The 15,496-nt window shown below is 50.7% G+C and overlaps 1 protein-coding gene across 6 annotated transcripts in view; it reads right to left on the bottom strand.

The window, feature by feature from the left end:
* PCSK6 (proprotein convertase subtilisin/kexin type 6) overlaps positions 1-15,496 on the bottom strand; it is a 195,764-nt gene that overhangs the window by 67,235 nt on the left and 113,033 nt on the right. For 4 of the 6 annotated variants that reach the window (XR_009699485.1, XM_061181689.1, XM_061181687.1 and 1 more), the window contains exons 8-11: positions 11,357-11,569; positions 7,905-8,005; positions 3,783-3,886; positions 2,105-2,222 (exon numbers count right to left, since the gene is read on the bottom strand). Coding sequence is in view for 5 of the 6 variants with exons in the window: in XM_061181689.1 (XP_061037672.1) it covers positions 2,105-2,222; positions 3,783-3,886; positions 7,905-8,005; positions 11,357-11,569 (536 nt within the window). In the remaining variant the exon portion in view is untranslated. The remainder of the gene's footprint in view (positions 1-2,104; positions 2,223-3,782; positions 3,887-7,904; positions 8,006-11,356; positions 11,570-15,496) is intronic. The other 2 variants (XM_061181688.1, XM_061181686.1) reach the window with 2 other exon arrangements.

Genomic DNA, 15,496 nt, shown 5'->3' on the forward strand with positions numbered 1-15,496 from the left:
CCGAGTCCAGCACCATCTAACCTGGAGCTTGAGTGTCTGTGTGCCAGGGGTCTTCCAAATAACCAAGCAAAAGAATGCAAAAGGCCTTTTAATCTCAGAAAACCTTCCACTTTCTCCTGAGTTTGACAGTCTAAGGCTCCCCAGAGAAAACGATGCTTTCAAATGTCAAGGCTGAGACTCGCCTGCTGGCCGACCAGCTCCTCAAGCCTTGGAGGGATAACCCGGCAGTCAGTCTTCACAATTAGCAGCAGGAGGGAAATGCAATTTTTCAAAAGATCCTTCTGTGGCTATTCATCCAACAAATACCTTCTGAATTCCTACTGTACGCAAGGCATCAGCAAGAAACACTTTGCTCAACATTTTATAGCAGAAGGGCATATTATAAGAGGTAGATGTCTTTAAGGAAGGGGCGATCTCAAAGAGAGTGATTGATATTTGTTGATAAAGCAAGACTCCCTTTTAATCACCCCATCATTTCTTTTTTTTTCAAACACACATTTTCCAAAGGTAATAAACAGTTACAGATAGAAAGAAATGCATTCCATTCTTCATCAGATTTTAAAGCCTAGAGAAACACCATTCTGAAAAGGATAAAATGGACAGCGGCAACAGCAGAATTCAGGAGAATAATCTGATTTCCTCTCCTAATGGAATAGGGTTCTTGCTATTTTATTTACTTTATAGCTGATTTTTTTGGCCATGTGACACAGCCTGCGGGATGTTAATTTCCCAACCAGGGATTGAACCTGTGCCCCCTGGAGTGGAAGCGCAGAGTCCTAACCACTGGACTGCCAGGGAATTCCGTACAGCTGATTTTTTTTAAAACTACCATATGACCCAGCAATCCCACCACTGGGCATATACCCTGAGAAAACCATAATTCAAAAAGAGTCATGTACCACAATGTTCACTGTAGCACTATTTACAGTAGCCAGGACATGGAAGCAGCCTAAGTGTCCACTGACAGATGAATGGATAAAGAAGACGTGGCATATATATACAATGGAACTTTACTCAGCCATAAAAAGAAAAGAAATTGAATTATTTGTAGTGAGGTAGATGGACCTAAAGTCTGTCATACAAAGTGAAGTAAGTTAGAAAGAGAAAAACAAATACTATATGCTAACACATATATATGGATCCAAAAAAAAAAAAAAAAAGGTTCTCATGAACCTAGGGGCAGGACAGGAATAAAGACACAGACGTAGAGAATGGACTTGAGGATACAGGGAGGGGGAAGGGTAAGCTGGGACAAAGTGAGAGAGTGGCATGGACATATATAAACTACCAAATGTAAAATAGATAGCTAGTGGGAAGCAGCCGCATAGCACAGGGAGATCAACTTGGTGCTTTGCGACCACCTAGAGGGGTGGGATAGGGAGGGTGGGAGGGAGACGCAAGAGGGAGGGGATAGGGGGATATATGTATACATATAGCTGATTCACTTTGCTATACAGCAGAAACTAACACCACATTGTAAAGCAATTATACTACAATAAAGATGTTAAAAAAAAAAAAAATCCCAGTGTTTACACTTGAAGCTTATCTGAGTCCAGATAAAAGCGACACCGTGCTGCTGCGCACTCTGGATACTAAACCCTCTCCTGCCACAGAGAAGAAGCGGGGCTGCCACCCTGGTCCAGGACCAATGGGGTCTCACTGCGGACTCTCGGGGCCGGTGGAGGTGCCAGAGCTACGGCTCCAGCCTCTAGGAGGCCGCTCGGCGCTGCTGCCCATCGCCCCCAGCCAGCAGGGCAGCTCCCAGGTCTGGGTGGCTCTGCTAAATATTACGGCTAAGAATTTCCGATCCTAGGCTGGGGTTCAGGCTGAGGGACGGACGCCTCAGAATGGAGCAATTGACAAAAGGGGAAACTACAATGACAGCAAAAGGCCTCAGAACAGTACTGGATTAAGAATCGATTCCTTTTCCTGTTTCACAATCCACAAGAAAAAATGCAGACATGTATACAGACGCACTGCACGCACCCACATACGCATGTCCCCACCAATGTGCACAGGAATGCGTGTGTGAACACCTATCTCCCCCCTCCCCGAAATACCTTCCAGCAGAGTCCAAAGGACACACCGTAAGAGCCGAGCTCACCTGGGCCTCTTGTCTGTGACAGCGACACAGCTGTGCTGCAGGGGCACCGCAGTCCATTTCTTGGCCTCTACGACGAGGGCGTCCGCGTCTACCAAGCCAAATCCATAGAGGTGGCTAACTGAAAAGACAGAGCCTTCAGACCCAGCTCCCCACTGCCACCACCGTCCGGGGACAGGCCACCTGTGTCCCTCCAGGGCTGCAGGGCCCCTGCCAGCGCCTGAGAGCCCCAGGCCACAGCACCCGTCCTTCTGAGGACACTCCCAGCTGCTTTACTCTCTCAACTCTTTCAGGCCAGGAGTGAGGGCCAGAAAATACGTCCCATTTTGGTGCAAAATAAAGGAAGTGTTGAGGGGGGCTAGTACTTTCTTTTTGTAAGATGAGGGCGAGTTTCTTTATATTAAAGGGACTTCCTGGCATCTGCGCTCCCCGAATTTTGAACCAGACAAGAAAAGCAAAACATGAGACACCTTAGTTCACGCAACCACGACGTGCAATAAGCACAATAAAACAAGGCTCTGCTCATCTCTTTTGCCATTTGCTTTCCCTGCTGAATTTCTAGGGCATTCAGGGAGAGCAGCATCACCCAGCACACAGGCTGGCCCAAGCTGGTGTTTAATTTGGCCAACGCAGGAGAGTTTCAGAGTTGAATTTAAGAGGCAAGGTCACGAACTAGATACAATCTCTTTTCCTATTTAATTAGGCCAAAATTGAAATGTAGGTCAGCTCTTGTTACAGCACACCACTACCACAAACATTCCTGCAAGACAGAGATGCATCAGGCCTAATCAATGGCCTCCTTATTAAAAGGAATGTCCCTCGGAACTTAGGGTAACAATGCTTGACCTATATTTTTCAAAGAGTAGTATCAGGCTTGGTGTCGAAATAGTTGGACCTGAGCTAAAGAAAAGGAAAAAAAGTCCTCCCTACCATACCATGGCTGAATGTAAATCTTTTTCAAGTATCTCTGGTAAGAAGCAAGACAAACAAAGCCAGTGGCACAGTCCTGTAATAACCTGCTCAAGAGGCTCCAGATATCTGGGTTACAAGCCTGGACCGTGGGTTGATTTCATGGTACCTGCGTCTGTCCCAGGCTATGATGGGGATAGAGCCCTTTTAAAACACAAGGGCTTGATGAGAGAAGTTTTATAGTTAGAAAGTAACTTATATAACTATCTCAATGTCCTCCTTGTACAGGTGAGGAAACTGAGGGATAGTTTCAAAATCGTAGAGCTACCCAGGGCTAAGAATGCAAGTTGTCCTTAGGTGGCACATAAGCAAACATCATTTATCTTAATAATTATGGATTTGTTTTAATGTGCATTAGAAAAAACATAACTACACATCAAACCCATGATTAACTAGATGTAATAGAGCTTCCTTTTAAAATATATTTCTTTGTGTAAAACAAATAAAAATAAAAATAGGCAAGCCCATTTAAAGAGAACCATGAAGTCAATACTGGTACAGGTGGCCCCTGACGTGGCAAAAGTCGTGAAGCTTAGCGAGCCCAGAACTTGAGTGACCTTAGGGTACTTTCCTTAAACTACTGGATTTGTACTTTTCATTCTCATGACACATAATTAATGTTATTTGGGGGTTCTTTTTGAGAAATTCATGTCCCCGCCTATACAGGCTCCAGGAGGTCAGGACCCACCCAGCCCCGGAGTCTTGGCCGCACCTTTATGACCAGCACCGTTCACCTTCCAGTCGTTTGCTTTGAGGTGGGCCGGCCTGGACGTCTTCACCAGCAGGTGCTGGACGTCCCTCCAGGTCAGCTGGCTGCTGCAATGACACAAGGACAGATGGCTGTACTCACGTGGGTTTGTAAGGCGGCCGCAAGGCCCATCAGAGGTGGGGCGCTGGGAGCTGGCCTCGTGCCTGGACTTGAAGAAGGCTCCGCAGGCTCCCCTCCTTGTCAAGGGTCAACGTCACAACCTCTTTGTAAAGAACGGTTTCTAGTCATCAAACCCTGAGATAAGATAGTACAATGGGTGACCAAAAACCCACAGTGTTAAAGCCCAGCCTTGCTACCATGATCCACCTGAGTCTGTATGAGGCTCTATGGCAAACTCTGGCCCCGGGGAGAGGACAGCCTTACGTATCAGCACGTGTTGGGAGAATCTGGACTAGTCTTCACTATGTGAGTGAGCGTTCCGTGGGCCGGGGCACGCCCAGCCATCACCTACTCAGACCCCATGCCCAGGACCACTGCCCACACACTAGAATTTGAGATTTTAGTAATTCTACATTAACAATATATTCATTTTGGTGCAGAGTAGAAACATTTCATTAAAAGAACACTTGCTCACGATTAAAAATGCAGAGGTGAGATATCTTGGACACTAAGATACATTTGCTTGCCTTTTCAACACTCTTCAAAACAGGATCCACCTGACAACGATGCTCTCAGAACCCTGCTCTGTCCACAGTGCTAGGACTGCGTCACAGACAAGAATGGGAGCTCCCTGGGGACTTCCCTGGTGGTCCAGTGGTTAGGACTCCGTGCTTCCACTGCAGGGGGCATGGGTTCAATCCTTGGTTGGGGAACTAAGATCCTGCAAGCCACGCAGCACAACCAAAAAAAAAAAAAAAAGAGCGGGAGCTCCCTGGACGTGGCCTTCGCCACCTCTTCTTAAATAGCACCTGCCCTGGCCAGTCCTCACAGGCATCTTTCCAACTGCCCACTCTTTGTGTGTGTGTCTGCAAATATACATAACATAAAATGTACCATCTCAACCGTTTTTAAGCGTACAGTTCAGTGCCATTAAATACATTCACCTTGCTATGCAGCCGTCACCACCGTGCGTCTCCAGAACGTGATCATCTTAACCCACTGAACCTCTGCCCCCATCAAACACTCACTCCCCATCCCTCCCCCAGGCCCCTGGCCAGGCCATCCTACTTTGTCTCTATGGATTTGATGACTCCAGGTGCCTCACACAAGTGGAGTCCCAAGGTATCTGTCCTTCTGTGACTGGCTTAGTTCACTCAGCATAATGTCCTCCAGGTTCGTCCACGTTGCTGCAGGGGTCAGAACCTCCTTCCTTCTCAAGGCCGAATGACATTCCATAGACCACATTCATCTATCGATGGACATCTGGGTTGCTTCCACCTTCTGCTATTGTGAGTAATGCTGCTGTGAACATGGCTGTATAAATATCTCTTCGAGTCTCTGCTCTCAGTCCTTTTGGGTGCACACTCACAAGTGGAATTGTTAAATTATATGGTAATTCTTTGTTTCATTTTTTGAGGAGCCATCACACTGTTTTTCACAACAGCTGCACTATTTTACTTTCCCAACAAATGCCCCCTCTTTGCCTGCTTTAGTACTAGAAGCTCACCTGTGGCTTGAGTCCTGGGGGGCCTGTGTACTCCTCCTCCCTGGGGGCTCCCGCTCTCTGGGGTCTAGCCCTGGCTTCCCCTGATTTCTCCACCACGCTCTCGACACTGTGCTGGTCCCTGGCCAGTCAGTGGCCTCCTGGCTGCCTATCCCAACTGTTCCCATCAGTACAGTTTCCAGACCTTTTCTTGGCACAAGCTGACCTGCTATCCTCCCCTTATCCACTGCCCTCCTGAGGACCACAGCCAGCCTCACTGTTAGAGGAGGATCTGAGGCCCCGAGTGGCCCACGGCCTTGCCCTCTGGTGGAGAGGTGCATGCACAGGCTTTGGAGTCCAGACGGCAGATGTGCCTGCCGCCCTTTCCCCTGCTTGGCCGGGCTCGTCACCCCTCACATCTGCAGGGTCCACCAAGGATGGAGAAAGCCAGCCCCCCGGGAGCTCAGCACAGATGCCAGGAAGCCTGGGCTTCAGAGCTGACACAGAAAGGGTCCAGAAAGGGAGGATGTGAGAAACCATCTTACTAGGAGAAACTCCATTTCATTTTTGATGATAGTAATGAAATCACATATATAGTTGTATGAAAACATGTCTAAGAAATGGTGTTTAAAATGTTTTTTTAAATGAAGAAGGGATTGCTGGGCCTTGGGGGTGGTTCTCACACATAAGGCTCTTCCTTCATCCTTGTCACACACTTCTTCTCCCCCTAGGTGACCTGGCTTTGCCCGGCCTCCTTCCACAGCAAAATTGTTGCACACATGAGCAGCTGTCCAGACACTACCCCGGCCTCCAAAGCCCCTCAGCTGAGGCCGGCAGTGTCCCTGGTTACACCAAGTTCCTTCCTGGACCAACCCTATGCGTTTAAATGCTCTAAGTGGACACTGTTTCCAATGACGTGTGCTTGACCTACCACCTGTAAAATTCTGAGGATGAGCTAAAATGATGAGGCAGTGATCGGGGAATTCATGAGTCCACAGGCCAAGTTTAATGGGACAATCCGGCACAAAGCGGGGTTTGTTTTCTATTTAGTTTCAACTAACAAAACTCCTTGCATGTTTCCAATAAGGAAGGAAGGAAAATATAAAACAACGAATCACCAAGTATGTGAAAGCAACTTTCCACACAAGCAACTATTTAGCATTTTTTAAATGAGCCTCAGGACACAGAAGCTATCATTTTGGCCTGAAAATCAAACATATTTTGCTCTTTCTTTGTGAAATGGGTAGCATTTGAGTTTTACGCTCTTTCGCCTGATGCAAATCAACAAGCAAACATACATAATTAGAAGGATTGCAGCCACCCAAATATAACTTCTGAATCATTTAAAATCTCATCTGCAGCAAATGACTCCTTCAAAGGGCTGGGTTGTTCTGAGCCAGTTTTGATAGTTAAACTAAAATCTGTTTTTGACCCCATGACTGTATGTGTAGTAGACTCTCTTTTTCTGAACCATCCACCCATTGACAACTCTAGGGGTTTTATTCAGCTTAAAGCAGATAAATCATCACCACTGTATTGTCAACTTATGAACTAAAGTTGACAAAGGGCAGCTGTATCAGCCTGAAGTGTGGTCTGGGGGTGCGGTGCAGGCTTGGGGCACCCCCTCGGTTCCCTGTGCTCCTACGAAGGGCAGGAGACTGTGAGCTTGAAAACGGAAGAGAAGGGAAGAAGCCACTAATGCCCGTTAAGGAGAAATCCTGACGTGAACCTGGAGGACACTATGCTGAGTGAAGTGAGCCAGACACAGAAGGACAAACACTGTGTGATCCCACAAATTTGAAGTCCGAGAGGAGTCAGGTTCATAAAGACAGAAACTAGAACGGTGGTTGGCAGGAGCTGGGGGAGGGGGAAATGGGGAGCGTTATGGGCTGAATTGCGTCCCTTCCCCAAAATCACACGTTGAGGCCCCGACCCCCAGGACCTCAGACGTGACTGCACTTGGAGATGGGGTCTGTAAAGAGGTGATTAAGGTGAAATGGGGTCATTAGGGTGGGCCCTGATCCAACATGACTGGTGTCCTTATAGAAGGATCTAAACACACACACACAGAGGCCACGTGAGGACACGGGGAGAAGGTGGCCACTGACACGCCGAGGAGAGAGGCCTCAGAGGAAAACAGCCTTGCCGACACCGCAATCTTGGCCCTCTAGCCTCCAGAACTGTGAGATCGTACGTTTCTGTTGTTTAAGCCCCGCCTGTGGTGTTTCATTATGGCAGCCCCAGCAGACCACACAGGAAGCTGTCTGATGGGTACAGGGCTTCAGTCTGGGCAGACGAAAATGTTCGGCAGACGAAAATGTTCTGCAGATGGCTGGCGGCGACGGTCACTCAACAGTGAATGTGCTTAATGAGCACCACCCTTAAAATGGTGTGTAAAATGTAAATTGTACGTTATGTGTATTTTACCACAATAAAAACTTTTTTAAAAAAAGGAAAAGGAGGGAAGGTAGGTGGGAACTTACTTTGCTTCCAGCGCCAAGGCGATGATGCCGGCCACCATGGGGGCCGAAACTGAGGTCCCGGTGTGGCCATCGGTGCAGCGCTGGCGCAGATCCGTGGTCACCTGGGCGGGGGCAGCAAGCAGCCAGGTCAGAGGCTGCTCAGGACACTGCCCCTGGGCAGGCGTGACCTTGGCCCCAGGGACGGAAGAGGTGCTATGCAGACACACCTTGGCAACGGAGGTTTCCGCGTGTCTGGCACCCCCTGCAGCAACAGGGTGATGGCGGGGTGGGAATGGGGTCAAGGCCACAGCCCCCCACCACTGCAGATGCAGCCCGAGACTCAACAGAGAGACAGAATGAAACAGAGGGGCCTCCGCGGCAAGACCCCCTGCCAGAGCCCCCATCAACAACCCCCAAGTCACTCCAGACTTCAGAGCAGGGAAACACGTGCAGGTGCCGTCTGGCCCAGAGAGCATCTCTGCCGTGAGCCAGAGGTAGGCCATCGGTCAGAGAAGGTCACAGAGCACTCTCCACCAGGACGTCCTCCCAGGTAGCTGACAGTGTCCCAGAGCACCCAGTTCTGTCTGCAGCAGGAGCTACACCTGTGTCCCTTGGTGACGGGGGTGGGCACTGATTCTGGGCCTCACCACAGTCCAGCCTGACTGCACCTTCCCTTTGAACTGAAACGGAGAAGCACGCGTGGGTACAGCTGGGAGATGTCTGTTGTGCTGGATGGGACACTGGCCCTAGTGTGACTCCCATGCATTTTGCAGGTGGAACTAAGGCTGCCAACCAGCTAACCTTAAATCGCGGATTTATCCTGGATTATCTAGCAGGCCCGATGTAACTACAGGGAGGGCCCTTAAAAGTCTGTCAGAGAGATGAGGCTTAAGAGGGACCTGACCCTCCCTGTTGGCTTTGAAGAGGGCGCTGGGGGGACAAAAGCCAGGAACATGGGTGGCCCACAGAAGCTGGGAACAGCCCTCGGCAGCCAGCCCACACGGAAACAGGAGCTCAGTCCTATAACCACCAGGAACTAAGTTCTGTGAACACCCTGGATGAACAATGAATGGATTCTCCCTCCAGCCTCTGGAAAGGAACGCAGCCCGGCCAACACCTGGACATCAGCCTCGTGAGACCCAGTGGAGGCTGCAGCACTTCTGGCCCACAGAGCTGTGAGATGACACAGCTGTGCTGTTTCCAGCTGCGAAGTTTGGGACAATTTGTTATGACAGCAATAGGAGACTAATATACCCACCAACTGCAAGGCTCCAGCAACCCATCTGCAAAACCCTTGAGAACGAATTTCCCCCGTGGTAACAGTCCAGATCCTCTTCCAAACACAGCATTTTCCTTCCTCATGATTCAGCTGGGCCAACCATCACCAGTGAGAGGGATCCAGCCCGTGTCACACACAGAGGAAGATTCTACAGGGATGCTGGCGGAGACCAGCCTCCTCCCCCCTCCTAGTTCAGCAGGACCTTGACACTGGGGAGGGCAAGGGAGCAGGGATGAGGATGCAACCTCTCTGACCCCAGGATCTTCATCTGCAAAGGGGCTTAATGCCAAGTCCTTCACGGGGCTCCTGTGAAAGCATAGCTGGCACCTGGCACATACCCGTACTCAGTCAAAGGTGGCCAGTGAGGGAAACTGAGATTGTGTGGGCAGGAGACCAAGCTCCCAAGAGCAGGTAAGGCTCGTGGCTGGCTCTCCAGCCTCAGGGAAAGGGGCATGAGTAGTTGGGCCTCCCCACAGGGAGGGGATGGCTGAACCAAGGTGGGCAGCCCCTTCCTGAAACCCTACATCCTGCTTGGTACTTGGCCGTGTTCAGTGAGTGAATGAATGAGGGAGAGATGCCGCTTTAGGTGCAACTTATTTGATCACAAGCCCTGTCTCAGCACCGGGCAATCCCTCGCAGGTCGGCACTCGCTGGATGGTAGCAACAGAAGAGGACGAGGGGTCCGAGCTCCAATTTCCATGGACACCTGCCTGAACGTGCAGACGCGAGCTGCCCACCATCCAGGGCAGGGGCTCACCCACTGGCAGGGTCTCTGAGGGACTAAGGGACTCAGAGCAAACACCTGGCCTTGTTGAGCTGGGGGAAAAAACAAAAACCAAAACAAAAAACAACCTGCCACCCATACTACCAGGGACGAGCACCAGGACAGCAGCTGCAATGGAGTGTGATTTTCTCTTTCACCCTCTGCCCAGCGACACCCTTCTTACCATACATTAGGGCTCAGAGAATTTTTTTAAAAAAGAAAAAGAAATTAAGGCATTTTGTAGCTAAGGCGTGTGCCCACGCATGCACACGTACACACATGCAGATGCCGTGTGATTAATTAAGCAAATGAAGCTGCAAGCCCTGCTCCCAGGGATGGGGAATGGCATCCACCCAGCACAGAGCCCCCGGCACACAGCACCTCCCTGCCCCCTCCAGCCAAGGCCTCTGTCAGGTTCTGCTTAATGAGACTCCAGCAAGTCCGTGTTCAAACGAGCTAGATTCCTAAATGAACAGGACACCATTCAGAATCTCAGCCCCATTCCAGGGGTGCACGGTCCAGTAGAAAAGGAAAATAAATTAATACCTTCGTGAACCAGCCCGGGCCGCTGCCAGGCTGGCGGTGGGAGGATCGCGGCTGACCTTCCCGCTGGTGCAGAGCAAATCAGGGAACGGGAAGCCTGCACGCTCCCGCAGAAAAATGTAAAAATATGCCTGCAAATAATGTCTAAAGATGTGGCCAGGCAACAGGAGAAATGAAAAGACGCCAGTGAGCTTTCAGGTTAAACCAGTTGGCTAGCTCCACGGTCTCCTTTTTTAAACGTCTAAAAACCATCTTAACGACTGTGCATTTGAATTCTGCATTGATTTCAACTTGAAACCTTCCCCTCTTACATTTTTTTAAAGTAGGAAAGCATGTAGGGAAGGAACAAGCACAAACTTCACCCATCACTAAACTAGAAGTTACTTTCTAAAAGATAAACCGCACTTATGTTCATTGAAGTGAGCGTAACCGACAGAAACCACTCTCAATCTGAAGTGTCTGGAAAAGTCCTTTTGTGAGGAAGGGAACACCTAGGACACTCGGATTTCTAAACTGTTTCAGTACAGAAGCAAGACTTTCTCTCACTCTGTTTTGCACGTTGAAACTGAACTGGCCAGTTGGATCCCAAGCGATGTGACCACAGAATGTAGAAAGCTAAAAAAAGACACCGTGCTGAGAATACACCCCGTTCTTAAAGGGTATTTTTAGATCCCTAGAGACAGAGAGGGTTTTAATTGGTATTTTGTGCCAAAATTAGAAAGGCAGGGTCTGAGGAAGGTTGCCAAGGGCCTGGGGTTTACCTTGAGGCACAACTAGTTCCCTGACGGCAAGGCTGGGCCCGGGGCCAGGTACACACTGCCCTGACTGGCCCGTCCTCCTGGGAATGGGACGAGGAGCTCATCCCCCGGGGTTCCACCGAGGACTCACGATTTTGCGCTCGTAGAAGGCCCCGCTGCTGTAGGTGGTGGCCAGGGTGGACGCACACTCCTCTAGGTACCAGGGCTTGTAGCCGTTCTCGGTGGTGCTGCTCACGGAGATGGTGTAGATGCTGTTGGTGTAGCCATCGCAGGAGCAGTGGTCCCCCTCTCGGCCGCCGTTCCCTGACGCCCAGACGAAAATGGAGCCCAGGCCCTGCCGGCCCTGGAGGGGAGAGGACAGGTGTCAGCCCACACAGACCCCCAGCTGGTCTCACCCCTGTCCGGCGCCCTCCTCCGCCCCTGAAGAGGGAGGGGGCTGAGGAGGATGCACTCAGACCAGACAGAGGCCGCCCAGTGCGTGGTTTGTGGGCTGGTGGGCTCCGTCGTTCCAATTTTCATAGAGCGTTGGTGGCAACAGCCATGACACCGTAGAATCACAACGTCATACTGAGAAGCTGGCCCAGAAAGTCCTCCCTGTTCTTCACGGGAAAATCAAGGCCCTCACACAAGCTGTTCTGTCCCAGAGCAACACCAGTAATTTCCACCGCAATGACCCACGATCAAAAAGACCAAGCAGCGCCCTCAAGTACACTGAGATGAAAGCTGACGGCTGAATTTATGACGTTAATTTTTCTGGGGGAGGAAGAGGGCAAAAGTTCCAGAAAACCCAGCTGCAGAAGCATCCTTCCTGGAGAGCGAGCTCCTTGAAAAGCGGGTGGGCCCAGGATTTGCAGGAACAAGGGCCAAGGGCCAGAACACCCCCGGCCATCCTAGGAGAGCGCCCCGGGGCTTCCCCACGGGTCAGTGTTGAAGCGGCCACACTGCCAGCGCAACCAAGGCCAGCGGCTTCACCTGTGTGTAGGTTTTCACATTTAAGGACACACACGTGACAGCAAGTCTCTGGAAGACAGCAGCAGGTCAGGGGAGCTCCTGCAGCCTCTCCAACCCACACCCATGGGATCCAACCAACACTCATCCCAGCCACAAACACCAGCTAAAGAAGAACACCAGTTCCAAGACGGAACCGACCCGTTCGGTCCGAAAGGCTGGACCGTTGGTGGGCACAGCCAGACCCAGAAAGCGGTGCCAATACCCGTCTCCACGTGGGCTGGCGGCTCCGGCACCCTTGCCAAGTATACTCCTGTCCAAACACACAGGAGGAAACTGACACTTAGGCCCAACAACTGGCCAATTTAAAGAAAATTTTCAACAAAATCCTACAATTCCCTGTAGCCCGACCGAAGCGCTGCTTCTGACAGGATGCCTGACACACCCTTGGAGCTCAAGTCCACCCGGACTGAGGGCACCCACCTGCTCCAGAAGCACCAGGACACCCCACTTTTGGACCAAGTAGACCACAGGTCCCCACCCTTTTGTGCCTGTTTGTCTTCACTCCCACATCCCCACCAGTTCCAACCTGAGGCTCGAGGGACAGCCCAGTCCCAGGGCTCAAAACTGCCTCATCCACTCCGTTTTCCACATCTCGAAGGTAGACCTGCCCAAACGGCCAAGAGCTCGACAGAAAGGTTACTTACAGTTAGCAAAAAGGGCACCCTTCTGGAAAAAAGGCACAAAGGACTAAGGACATGCGTGTGTCTGTGCCCATAACTACCTGTAGGAAAAGATTAATCAGAAGCTCGTTCAAAGCAACGAAAATTGGAATGAAAGGGTGTTGAACCCATCAAAGCCTATCTTTATTTCACCTCCAACTCCTCACCTCACTCCAAATTATTTATCAAAGGCTGTCATTTTGCAAAGCAGGGCAAGCGACCTTACTGCTCCAGCAGCATGGAGAATGGCCTCAAAAAGCACTTCTCACACTCGTGAGGAGAATCCCCGGGGGTCTCACTACATCGCAGACTTGGCCTCAGCTGGTCCAGGTGAGCCCAAGATTCTGCACTTCTGACAGGCTCCCAGGTGATGCCAGCCCTGCTGCTTGGGACCCCACTTTAAATAACAGAGGCCTAAATGCCAAAGACTTGCATCTCTTCACCTTGCACTTTGCAGGTACCACTAGACCCATGAGTTCTCACAGGCATCAAGGCGTCCAAAGCCTCTTTCCCTTCTGAAAACTGTTTCCTGGAAAGGGAATGTGGGAACGAGGCAGAGGAAACACCCAGGTCTGAGCCATCTCTGAGGACTGCATTTTCACTTCCCGGGTCTTCTGTTCCTATGGAAGCCACAGGACAGAGGCTCTAGGGGACGTTTCAACCCCGGCTATGAACTTGCACTTCTGTTCAGGAAGCCACCACCTCAACCCCATCGGAACGTATTTGAGCATCTTGCCTGGGAAGCGGAGACCTCATCCACGGACTCAGAGGGCTAGCACATGCCCGGCATCTGGACAAAGCCAGTGCTTTCAGCCACAGTGACACTGACTCTCCCCTTCTGGGTGACAAGCCACATGAGGACCAACATCAGACACATCTTTATGCCAAAGTACAGAGTCTGATGTCTCCTACCACCAACCCACACGATCTACCAAAGATGAAGTCAGATTTTACAGAAAAAGGATATAGGTGACAAACTACAGGGCGTCAAGGAGGAAAAACAGATGGGAGAATGTGGTTCGGTCTGAGATCATCAAATCTCTAGGAGGATTTTCAGTGACAACTTCAGACAGCTGCGATTTAAGGCTCCCTATGTGGCATATTTTATTCAGAATGACTAAAAAAAAAAATGAAATGACTTCAGTATTTCAAGAAACTGTGACAAGAATGGCGGGGAACCACATGGTCCTCTCCGCACCTTCCACACTCCCCTGAGAGCTGGATGAAGCCGGTGTTGCTCAGAATTCAGGATTGCTCCTCTGTGGGGCACCACGGGGGGATGGGCAGAGGGCAATAAGGGCTGCTTTCACTATAATCCTCTGGTACTATTTGATTTGTTAACTATTTATTAACCACATTTTAATCATGCATGGTTTACAATAAGGTAAGAACTTTTTAAAAATGTTTAAAAAAATATAGATAATAAAATGGGCTTGACCTGGCCCCCCGTCCTGTTTCCTGTAGAAGTCAGAGGTATAAACCCTGCCTTGGGGATGCCTGGACCTCCTGACCCAACCCTGCCAGCATCGCCGGACCTCCCAGGGCCACCCGGACGCTGACCACAGCTCTGTGTCTGCTCCAAGAAGCTGTCCTCGCCCAGAAATCTGCCTTGCCACCCTGCTTGTAAGAGCTGGGTCATCTCCAGGACACACCCCTACCCAGGCTTTCCTGACTCACAAGGACCCACAACTGATGACCACAGAGTGACTGGGCTGGACCTCCTGAGAGGAGCCTGCCAGCCTCCTCTGCTCCCCCTCAGCCGGTGGGTGGAGGGCCCATGCTCAGATGTTTGCTCAGTGTAGCCCCCAGTGGGGTCCACCCCAGACATCCTAAACACACTGGGCTGCGAGCTGGAAGGGAGAGAACACGGCCAAGACCTGCTGCTTCGGGGGTGCTGGCTGAGCACACTCCCCGTGATGGACGCAGACCGCTCCACGGCTCGGGGTTCCTGTGAGCAGGTGGGCCGAGGCCCAGACACCCCTTCCACCTGCACTGTCCCAGGTAACAGGCCAGGTGGTTAGTCTAGGATCCCCACCACCTACCTGCATACACCCCTCAGCTGGGGGCAGTCAGGCTCCCAGGCTCAGAGCCAGGGGGCTGGTGAGTGACCAGCTGGTACTTTCCGGAACAGCTCCTCTGTACTGAGGTGACGTCCTTCTGCTCTCGTTGGTGGACGGCCGCTTCCCTGAGCCCCCAAATGACTTCTCCTTCGCTCTGGTCCTGGCACCATCGCTGTCCTGCTTTGGGGCTCTCCCCTGTCACTCTAATTCTGTGTGTATGCTGCTCAAATTTATTTATTTTTTTAAATTTTTTTTTGGGGGGCCACACTGCACGGCATGTGGGATCTAGTTCCCCGACCAGGGATGGAACCCACGCCCCCTGCAGTGGAAGCACGGAGTCTTAACCACTGGACCGCCAAGGAAGTCCCTCAAGTTTATTTACTGTTACCTACGTGACAAGATTTCTTCTTACCTATATGACATGTTGGTTGTTTAATAAAACATACTGCGAAACAGCATGAAGATGGTCCCATATTTGTTTCTTAAAAAGGTGAGTGAACCCAGTTCCTTCTATATGCATAGAAGTGTTAAAAGAGCATT

This window comes from Eubalaena glacialis, chromosome 2 (assembly GCF_028564815.1).
Source record: "Eubalaena glacialis isolate mEubGla1 chromosome 2, mEubGla1.1.hap2.+ XY, whole genome shotgun sequence".
In the NCBI taxonomy this organism is placed as follows: Eukaryota; Metazoa; Chordata; class Mammalia; order Artiodactyla; family Balaenidae; genus Eubalaena; species Eubalaena glacialis.